The sequence below is a fragment of the Taeniopygia guttata genome, chromosome 12 (genome assembly GCF_048771995.1).
Source record: "Taeniopygia guttata chromosome 12, bTaeGut7.mat, whole genome shotgun sequence".
In the NCBI taxonomy this organism is placed as follows: Eukaryota; Metazoa; Chordata; class Aves; order Passeriformes; family Estrildidae; genus Taeniopygia; species Taeniopygia guttata.
The window spans coordinates 12,127,409-12,138,390 of NC_133037.1; the positions used below are offsets into that span (position 1 = coordinate 12,127,409).

Below are 10,982 nucleotides of genomic sequence, written 5' to 3' on the forward strand. Positions count from 1 at the left end.
GAAACCCTTACTTTAGTATTAATCAGACATTTTTACCATTCAGTTTTTTAATAATATAGAATATTGAGGTCTGATCTCAGCTCTTACTGAAGTAGAAGCATTCCTAAAGGGCAGTGAAGTGTATTTAGTTTAAAACCACTGTTTATATTATGTAAAATTGTATCTCAATTACTGTGGGTTTTTTTAATATCTATAGGGCTAATAATGAAATAGAACATCAAGAATTTATGTTCCTACTAACTGGAGGTGTGGGTCTCAAGAATGAGCACAAGAATCCAGATCCATCTTGGCTATCAGATAAGAGCTGGGATGAATTATGTCGTGCCAGTGAATTCCCAGCTATGGAAAGACTGAGGTACGGTAAAATACTGATGTGAATTGGTCTGAATTGGCTTTGACCAATACATACGTAACATGCTGAAAGAAATGTTTGATATGTTTTCCAAATCAGTGCCAGAATGCAAATGGGATGAAACCAGCCCCTTTTTTTCATGATCATGTTTGCTTCACTTACTCCAATCAGCCAGATCACTAATTATAATATTATGCAATAAAAATATTTTTTTCTAAATTTTTGAGGTGTTGCCTAAAGAAACTTTTCTTCTGAAATGTGTTCATGGTAGAGAAACAGTGTTTTAAGGGTTCAGCGAAAGCCAGAGATGGTAGATGGTAGCAGTATTCCACTGCAGTTCTGGGGAAGGAGTTTTTCTAGTAAACTCTATTTGTCTGAACTCAGTACAATTTCATCCTGGGTTTAAATAGAATTTAACACTAAATTCTGGAGACAACGTGGCTGTACAAGACTTCCATAAATTAGCTGACTGAGTGCAAATATTTGGAGCATTTTGATCTGAATGCAGTAACACTGCTCTCTTAGAAATTCTTTGAGGTTGTTTTGTGTTTCAGCCCCTTTGGAGTTTAAGTCACAATGTGGATGATGATTCTGCATTTAAATAATCTGAGAGTTGTCCCATTGCCAAGGACATACTCTGCATGTTGTGTGACAGAAAATAGGATTTTTTTTTTCCCTCATTGAATTTCCTGGTAATTTTCTTTAGTTAAAGTGTGGTGTTTTCCTGAAATAGTGGAGGCAGAAAATTCACCTGGCTTTATGAAGGTGCAAGAGTAGCGCTGGCTGCAGGAACAGATAGAATTTATTGTCAGTTTGGAACCTTTCAGGTGAAATCTCTCCTCAGCAGCATGGTGGAAAGAGATTTTTCACTGTTCAGCATGGAGAAGCTCAACTGTAGGATTATTTTGTGATGTAGATATGAAGTGTCTTAAATGATGATACAGTGTAATTTGCCTTTGATGAAGCATTAGACAAAAGACTCCAGGTATTTCTAGTACTTGTGTTTTTTTTCTCCAGGAGTCATGTCACTGAAAATATAAGTGAATGGCAAAAAATGTATGATAGCAAAGATCCTCACAACTTTCCATTACCAGAAGAGTTGAATAATACATTAACTGAATTACAGAAGATTATAGTTCTTCGGTGCTTAAGACCAGACAAGGTAAAATGATCTGTTATGGAGTGTTTGTAGACTGTGCCATACCTTGTAGCATAGTTTGCCCTGCAAGTTCCAGTAATTATTCTATTCTTCATCATATTTATTAAGAAAATAAATGCTGTTCTTATTTTTCAAGTGACCAATACAAACACCTCAAGCATCAGCTGAAGTCTTTCTTTCTGACATGATTTAATGAATCTTTTGGAGAATTCTCATTGTTCTAGCTCTCTTGAAATAGTTTTTCATGCCTAGACTGTTTCCTGGTGCACTCAATATACTTGAGAACAGGACATATTAGCCTGAAAAAAATACACAGGTTATCTGATACCATGTGCTTTCAGGCAAATGATATTTAAGGCAAAAAGAGAGAAAATATGTTGATTTGAATGACCAAGATGAACTTTCAACAAATTCTGCCTTTGGTGCTCTTAGCAAATTGCATTGCATTTTCTTTAGGAACTATTGATGTTAGAATTTAAGGCATATTGCAATTGCTCCGTTTAATTAATTAAAAATAATTACATTAATATATCCTAAGGGAGAATGTGCTTGTCCTCTGCATCAGGAAAAGCCTGACTCAAGGTCTTAATGTTATTTAATATTATTTATACAAGGTATGTTATTCTTTATTTTCTAAAAACATTATTATTGGTCTTGTAAGGAAAAAATAAGGAGGGAGGTGTTAACAAGAGGTGAAACCTTTGCTTTTGGATCACTCTTCAAGACTGGTCTCAAATCTCTGCAAATCAGAGAAGTGTCTGCAGGCTTGGGAATTTGGCATAAAAGATACTGTCAGATCTGCAGTTATGTCTGTATTAATGGTTTGTATTTGCTTTTTTTTTTTTTACCAGATTGGTCCAGCTATAACAGGATTTGTTACTGAAAAACTGGGGAAGAAATTTGTAGAGCCACCACCTTTTGATTTAGCAAAAAGTTACTTAGATTCAACTGCTACAGTCCCTTTAATATTTGTGCTATCTCCAGGAGCAGATCCCATGTCTAGTAAGTATACACAGAAAGCAGGGACCTCAAATTCCCCTTCAATACAAAGTGAGGATTATTTTCCACTTTCTGCGAGTAGATTTGAGTGCATTGTGTCAGACTGGTAGAATTCTGTGCCCCTGCAAAATGCTAATTTGTATATACATGTAAACAGAATAGTAATAGAAGTTTTTAATTTTTTTTTTGACATAACTTCTTTTTAATATATGAGTGCTAAAATCTTATGCTTTCTGTTCAAGGCCTCCTGAAAATGGCAAATGACAGAGATATGGTAGGAGATAAGTTTCAGTCCATCTCATTAGGACAAGGACAAGGACCAATAGCTACAAAAATGATTCAAACAGGAATGGAAGAAGGAACATGGGTTTGTTTGCAAAATTGTCATTTAGCTGTCTCCTGGATGCCAATGCTGGAGAAAATATGTGAGGAGCTTAACAGTGAAAACTGTCACCCAGAATTCAGACTTTGGCTTACAAGTTACCCTTCACCAAAGGTATATGCATGGCCTTCTGTTTAGAGAAAGGTGGTGGCATTTTTAGGGAATATTTTGTATACCTGAATGAGCTGATAATACAAAACTTCTCTGAAATGCAATGAGGCTTCGAAGAGATAATTCATCCAAGAAAGGACATTTAAAAATAATTATAAACATGATAATATCAAGCTTCCTTTGTAATATTTTGATACTGTGATGTGCAATATTTGTACTACTATGGATACAATATGTGTACTACTCAATGGACCTGCAGTCTATCAGCATATATGATTAAGAAGGTTTTTTTGCTCTCACATAAATTAAAAAGTTTAGTCTTGCATTTTATCTGCGAAGTGTTGAATACCAAGAAAACATTTTAAAATACAGGCTTATTATTTACAGTAGAGTCTTACTTTCTTGATGCCTTGGAGAATTTTTTATAAGCTGTTGACCTTTAAAATGTAATTTCTTGCAGATAGTTGTTAATGTAAATAACACAGAATAGTAGTATGTTGTTAATATAGAATCTATTCCCCACTTCCTGAATACAGTTTTTCTATTTTTTATTTCTAGTTTCCAGTAACCATTCTGCAGAATGGTGTGAAGATGACAAATGAGCCTCCTACTGGTCTCCGGTTAAACCTACTTCAGTCATTTCTTTCTGATCCTATTTCTGATCCTGAATTCTTTGCTGGATGCCCTGGAAAGGAGCTGGTAATGTGCCTATCTCTTGAGAAGATTTTGGAGTTTGGGTTTTTTTATCCACAGATATATTGATTTCTTTCCAGCGAATAATTACAAGCTAAATTTTTACTGTGGTTGAGAAGTTAAGTTTTGCAATGGTAAAGATAATTATTTAAGAATTACCTCTGCCAGGTAATTTCATGTAGCAATATTTTAAATGGTTTCTTAGGCTTTATTAAATCACTAACATGCTACACACACATAATACACAATGTACATGAACTCTGAACATTGATTAAAAAGGCATGTCTGTTGTTATTGGGATGATAAGCACTGAGAAGACCTTTTCTTGCTACCAGGGACTGAGTACTGCAGTGCCCATATATCTTATTGATACCTGGTGAACAACCTAGCTAATCATTACCTGTGAAGGAAGTGAAAAACAGTGGGGTCAGAGACATGAGTTATCAATATACATAGGTGTGACTGCACCCAAGGACTTGCTTTAAAAATACATTTGTACTTTTTGTTTATCTAATGAGCCTTAAAAATAAATATCTGGTGCTATTGGAATTCTTATGAAGTCAGTTTCCCTATACATTAAAGAATATCATGCTACTTGAGGAACTGGCTAAATGTGCTTGCATATGTGGCACTGTGTGTGCACTTGTTCCCTAGGCAAAAACCACAAGGTACTTAGTGGTGGCCTGGATTTATACCTGGGTGGAGAGTGGTAATCCAAGGGTGCTCACTACACACTACCATGCACACTGCCATGAACTTACAGACTAGTTAATAATACAATTTTTTTTTCCTTTTCTCAAAGGTATGGGAGAAACTACTCTTTGGAGTTTGTTTCTTCCATGCTCTTGTTCAGGAGAGAAGGAAGTTTGGGCCCCTTGGTTGGAATATACCCTATGGATTTAATGAATCCGACTTGAGAATCAGTATCAGACAGCTGCAGGTAAAATCATTGATTACCTCCTAAACTCTGATCTTCCAAAACACAGCTGGGAGTCACAAGGAACTGAAGTTACCTCAAATGTTCATAATATTGAGGATTTCACTGTAAAGGCAAGGAATGTCAATCATATTATAAATATTTTCAAAATTAGAAATGACATAAAAAGTTTAGATTTCTACAGACATATGGAATATAATAAATATATGTAAGTATTATAAAAGTTAATTTTGTCATGTACAAGAGCTCCCTGTTCTTGAGGTAGCACATGTCAATGACAGTCACTTATTAGGGTGGTTAGCAGAGGGACATTTTTTTACATGTATATTGGTAGTTAACAGAACCTCAGACTATTCTCCTTCCCCAAAATGAGATGGTGAACACTACTTGACCTTCAGCCTTTAATAGGCACTCTATATAAAAAGTCAGGAGAATTAAAACTGAATTACAGAAGTTGAGGCTGAAGACTTGAAAAAGTTACCAAGAACTTAATGAGATTGGAGGAAGATTAAAAGATAAATTAAATGAAACATGTTTATTTCTGGTGCAGAAAAGTGTCCATCTACAAAGTTTGAACTGGAGAAATGTGGTAGTACTACCGCAGAGAAACCATCCACTTGTAAATAACTGAAGAATGACTTGGATGACTATGCAATTTTTATATTCATAAGAGGTTTTTGCTTGTAACTTGTCTTGATTTTAAACAATAATTTTTTACCTGAAAAACAAGATTTCAGAATTTGGATTTTCAGCACCTAGGGAGAAAACTCCATAAACTGCAGCTTACACATGCTGTAGCTTCCAGCCTTTTAGTCTGTTATGTCACACTGTTGTTTAGCAGATACTGCAAGCCTCTAGAACTGCTCTTACTTCTGTTTCAGTTATTCATCAATGAGTATAGCCATGTTCCCTTTGAAGCTGTCTCTTACCTGACTGGTGAGTGTAACTATGGAGGTCGAGTGACAGATGACTGGGACAGACGTTTGCTGCTGACAATGCTGGATGATTTCTATAACCCAGATATCATCGAAAATCCTCGGTACACTTTTTCTCCCAGTGGCAACTACTATGCTCCACCCAAAGGCACATATGAGGAGTATATTGAGTTTATTAAGGTAAAAAGTAGCAACAAGGTTTGCACTGTTACAATGATGTGCTAACAAAGCAATCTTTAAAGGCTTAAAGAGGTAGTTTTGCAGCACAATTACTTGTGTGCTTAGGTTCTTGGCAGCATTCTTGTATGATCCTTGCCGTGATCTCAAATGTTTTGGAGATGGAATCAGTAAGTAGACAGGGAGATGTGTAGTATAGATAATTGACAATTCTTTGGAAATGGCTTTCTGTCATCTGTGAGAGGTGGGGTCTCTATCACCAGTAATACTGTCAGCAAATACCTGCCACTGAAGTCCTCGCTCATCCGCAGTTGAAGTCAGTGGTAGTTTTTCACTTGACTTCTTAAAGAAACCTTGGATGAGATTACTCCTGCTTTATGTCACACAGACTTTTTTTTTTTTTTTTTTTTGTCCTAGAGTCTTCCCTTTACTCAGGACCCAGAGGTATTTGGTTTGCATGAAAATGTGGATATTGCAAAAGATCTTCAGCAAACTAAGACCCTCTTTGAATCGCTGCTTTTAACACAAGGAGGAGGTTCTCAGGGAACTTCTGGGGGTGGTGACAGCGCTCTTTATGCAATTGCAGATGACATTCTCAGCAAGGTATTGTATTGTACAAATGACTTCAATTTATCTTTTTACAAAGCAGAAATTCCTTAACTAGAATCTTCAGCGTAAAGTAGATTTCATCTTGAAAGAAAAGCATTCTGAAAGGAACTTAGTGCAATGTGAAAGTAAGAACTTGTGTGGCCGTAACAGACCACAGCTATATTACAGTTGAAAGAAATTTTATTAATTTTATTAAATAGGCAGAAGACAGTGGAAAGAGAGAAAACAGAGCAAAGAGAACTTGAAAGAACAGTTGATTCATTCACATGAACAAATTTTAAATTTATAAATAGAAACATATTAATAAATCTTCATTATATTAAAAATTCTAGGTTTTTTTTTTTAAAAATGAACATTAAAATCCCACAGATTTTTGTTTAGATTGAACTACTGAATCTTGTATTGCTAAGATACGAATCAGAAAGTTTAGTGGTTTCTATTGCTCTGCAAATTTTCACATTTGCACACCTTTCATGTATAATCATAATGATATATGGAATGATTTCTAAATGTGTTGTCCTTTACAGCTTCCAAAGGATTTTGACATTGAAAGTTGCCTAATTAAATATCCTGTGAGATATGAAGAAAGTATGAACACTGTGCTGGTGCAAGAAATGGAAAGATTTAACCAGTAAGAATGTTCTATTTTATTAAATTTACCAGAAATCATTCCATTCGCAGAAAAATATTTCTTGCAAATCATAATCTGTAAGCCCTGTGGTGTGTGAAATATTTTTTTTTGTTCCCTTCTAATTACCTGCAGTGATACCTGCAGTCCAAACACCTTTGCTCCTTGTGGAGAGTCAGAGTGTAGGATAGATGTCAGGAAAAATAATAGGCAAGATGTCAGACAAAATTTACTGAAAGAGAAAAGAAGCAAGTATGAGGATGTACTGGGAAAAGAGAATGCAAACAATATATAGATATATTTTTTTAACTTCACTTTCTCTTTCAGCATCATTACCTTAATTTTATTTTATTTTCCTCATATTTCTGACTTGTAGGGTAAAAGGAAGTAGAAACTCTACATGCACTGTTATAATTTATGAAATGTTTTCTGTAATGGAGATATTTTTATTTCTTAATTTTCTCATCTGCTTCTGTTTGAATTTTTTCCTCCTTTTTCTGATGCTTTTTTCCCCTATGCCTAATTTTCATAATTACTTTTCTAAGACTACAAACCTAGAATAGAACTAATTTTTCTCCTTGGGTCCTCAATCTCTTTTTTGGCTTCATTTCCTAATTTTCTTTATTATCTTCACCTTCCTGTCCATTCCTTCTTCCTGGTTTTTCTCTGTCTTCCTTCTTTTCTATTTTTCTCTTCATGACTCCTGCTTAATTTTCTCCCAGATGCTCTCTGGTCTTAAGTCTCCAAGTTATCCTTATTGCACATCCTCTTCTTTTGCAATCTAAACCTTTTTCCTTCATCTATAATATAGTGGATACATTTGGGGTTCCAAATTTATCCTCTTACAAAAAGATTCAGGATATCAGAGATAACAAAAGAATTTATTACTGTTCCTAGTCTTAAATAAATCTGCACTGATGCACATGTAAACTTTACATACATGGCTTATTGTGCAGATATCTATATAGATATATAGATAAAAAGCTATAAAAGTTCTATAGATGCCTCCATAATCCACTTATTTTACTTTTTTTCCAGTGACATAGTCATGTTTAACAAATCATGCAGAATGTGTGAAAATCATTTGTTTTTTAATTCTAGTTTAATCCGAACTATTCGCATTACACTAATTAACCTGAAGAAAGCCATTAAAGGACTGGTTGTTATGGATGCTGACCTGGAGGCTCTGTCTGGCAGTCTCCTTGTTGGAAAAGTTCCTGAGAAGTGGGCACAGCATTCATACCCAAGTCTAAAACCATTAGGGAGCTATATTGTCGATTTGCTAGCCAGGCTGAAGTTTTTACAGGTAATGTAAAGTGGCAGTGCTGCCAATTGCTCAATCTACTTTTCCATATAATTTGTCTTTATTGAGAAAGAAGTGATAGGCTTTGTTCAGATTTTCTGAGTACAATTACGTAGAAAATAGTCAAAGAGTATGGATGGGATTCCTCTCTTTTCTAGTTGTTCAATGTATTGCCTTCCTCTCTCCAGGATTGGTATGAATTAGGGAAACCTGCTGTGTTTTGGCTGTCAGGATTCTATTTTACTCAAGCTTTCCTAACTGGAGCCATGCAAAACTATGCCAGGAAGCACAGGATTCCTATTGACCTTCTAGGATATGAATTTGAGGTATGGATAAACTATAAATTAATATTTTATCAGTCTGAGTCCTGATATTGTGGTGAGATGCAGTAAATAAATCCTAACTGGAAGGTTGGTTTTGTAACTGACTGCAGTCTGAAGACATACATTATTAAGACTGGCAGGCTAAATAACCTCTGTAGAAGAGGTATTCTCAAAGTGATTAAAAGCACTTTTATCAGTGCACCCAGAACTCTGCTCAAGGAAACAATCTATCCAGTGTATGTTTTTCTGTGTGATTAACGCCTCATTTTGTAACCTACAAGAAAGGTAATTAACAAATCCAGAGAAGTCTGCTGTCTCTACAGATATGTGAAAAAAGTAGCATTGAAAAGAAGGGCTACTATATTATTCTCGGTTTGGTTTCTGAAAACTGGCGTAATAGCTGAAAAAGCAAAGAGCTGTGAGAGTTTAATGATTTGGAACACTTATTTCCTGCAGGTTATTCCTCAGGATACTGCTGATACTGCACCAGAGGACGGTGTTTACATCCATGGATTATTTTTAGATGGAGCTCGCTGGGACAGGACCAAGTCAGTAGCCAAATGTTTTACTGTGGTTCTGGAAAGCTTTTTTCAATGCTTAAACAAGACTGGTTTAAATAATTTAAGTGATACTTTTCATATTACTGAAATAACACATCAAATTACATACTCTTTCATGCATGGAATATAGGGAAGAAAAATTGAAAAGCAAGTAACAACCAAAAAACACCCACCAAACCCCTCAAGCCACAAACAATCGCTTTGCTGCTTTCTCTCTCCAGGGGAATGTTAACTGAGCAGTATCCCAAAGTGCTCTTTGATGCCATGCCGATCATTTGGATAAAGCCAAGTGAGTATGATTTCTCTGATGTGTGACCTATTCTACAAGAAATTGCAACAGTGGTTTCCTTTTTTACTGAAGATCATCAAGGAGAACTTTTCACAGATTTACAGAAAATGAGTGTTTTACCTTATGTGATTTAGCAACGTTGCTCAGGTTATTTTTAGCTCTGTGATAGCTGTCTTTCCTACTAGTAAGATAATTTTCACAACTCTTGTTTTCTTTGACTGAGAGGAGAAAATCCCTGTTTTTATATATGCACAAAACCAGGTCTTACTATGGCAACTGTTTTTCTTAAGTGTTAGCAAATAGGCAGTATTAAAATTTGCCACTTTTTCTGCTTGTGCCTTCTCATGAGGTTGGATGAATTTGTTCAGACCTGTATGATTTTATGCTTTGCACAAGTTCCATGCAAGAAATCTGGGCATACAAAGTGTTTCTGTAGAGTTCTGTCCTTGGGTCTCAGATGACTTGACTTGCAGTTAGGTTCTCTGGCAACTAGATTGGAATTCTTGTAGAGCTGTGAAAAATTAATGTATAAGTTATGTATTAACTAGGTAACTATTCAGATTTTAAATATTTGAGCATTTGAGTATTACAAAGCTGGTAGAATCACAGGAAGGCATCAAGTCCTGAGAATAAATTTTAGCTAAATTAGTTGGCTTTAAGAACAAAACAAACACAAGAAAACACAACAAGAAAAGCCAGATAATTTTATTCTGTTGTTCACAAAACAATTTTGCATTTTTATTGACCTTTAAAGATGTTACTACCTAGCATTTGCATGTAGATTATGTTTCTACCACTAGATCTGCTGAATGTAATGTGTTATTTTGGGGTTTTTTTGAAGCTGTAAAAGCAGACATAAAGAAGTCCAATGCCTACGTTTGCCCACTCTACAAGACAAGTGAGCGCAAAGGGGTCCTGTCCACCACTGGGCACTCCACCAACTTCGTCATTGCGCTGAGGCTGAACACGGAGCAGCCAGTGCAGCACTGGATCAAGAGAGGCGTAGCCTTGCTGTGCCAGCTGGATGACTGACTGGGCACTTCACATTCACACTTCACAGCACCTTCTTCTCTCTGCTGACTTACAGAGGAAGTGGAACTTAGTGTGTAAAAGAACCATCTGGAGGTTTTTGTATTGTAAAAGGGCATACAAATACTTTCTGACTTTCAGGTTTTTGTATTAAGTATGTATTATTATTATTATTACCGCATTTACAGTCTGTAAGCAATACAACTAGGATTTTAGCCCTTGGTGATATTATTAAAATGTGAACATCTTTTTTGTGCATTAGTTGAATATCACAAAATATATTTGCATGGGAAATGAAAGTAGTCTGTGCTTTCTGAGAGAAATATTATAGGTAATAAACTTGATTTGCACTTCTGTTTTCTTTAAAAATAATTTTAAAACATTACTCAAGCATTCTTTCTACATCTCCTCTAGCAAAGGACTGTTTCCACCTTGCATTCAGATACAGCCATCATCTGTTCTGTGTATGGATCCCTCCAAAAAATACAGTAGGAAT

At 35.5% G+C, this 10,982-nt stretch overlaps 1 protein-coding gene across 4 annotated transcripts in view; it reads left to right on the forward strand.

The window, feature by feature from the left end:
- The window catches only part of DNAH12 (dynein axonemal heavy chain 12), a 59,592-nt gene extending 48,752 nt beyond the window's left edge, over positions 1-10,840 (forward strand). For 3 of the 4 annotated variants that reach the window (XM_030283356.4, XM_012572221.5, XM_072935036.1), the window contains 14 exons: positions 197-355; positions 1,370-1,514; positions 2,363-2,513; positions 2,753-3,006; positions 3,562-3,702; positions 4,499-4,636; positions 5,515-5,748; positions 6,163-6,348; positions 6,882-6,985; positions 8,084-8,288; positions 8,474-8,611; positions 9,065-9,156; positions 9,390-9,457; positions 10,299-10,840. In XM_030283356.4, the coding sequence (XP_030139216.4) occupies positions 197-355; positions 1,370-1,514; positions 2,363-2,513; positions 2,753-3,006; positions 3,562-3,702; positions 4,499-4,636; positions 5,515-5,748; positions 6,163-6,348; positions 6,882-6,985; positions 8,084-8,288; positions 8,474-8,611; positions 9,065-9,156; positions 9,390-9,457; positions 10,299-10,489 (2,206 nt within the window). In that variant the 3' untranslated portion in view covers positions 10,490-10,840. The remainder of the gene's footprint in view (positions 1-196; positions 356-1,369; positions 1,515-2,362; positions 2,514-2,752; positions 3,007-3,561; positions 3,703-4,498; positions 4,637-5,514; positions 5,749-6,162; positions 6,349-6,881; positions 6,986-8,083; positions 8,289-8,473; positions 8,612-9,064; positions 9,157-9,389; positions 9,458-10,298) is intronic. The other variant, XR_012058057.1, reaches the window with a different exon arrangement.
- The last annotated feature ends 142 nt before the right edge of the window (positions 10,841-10,982 follow it).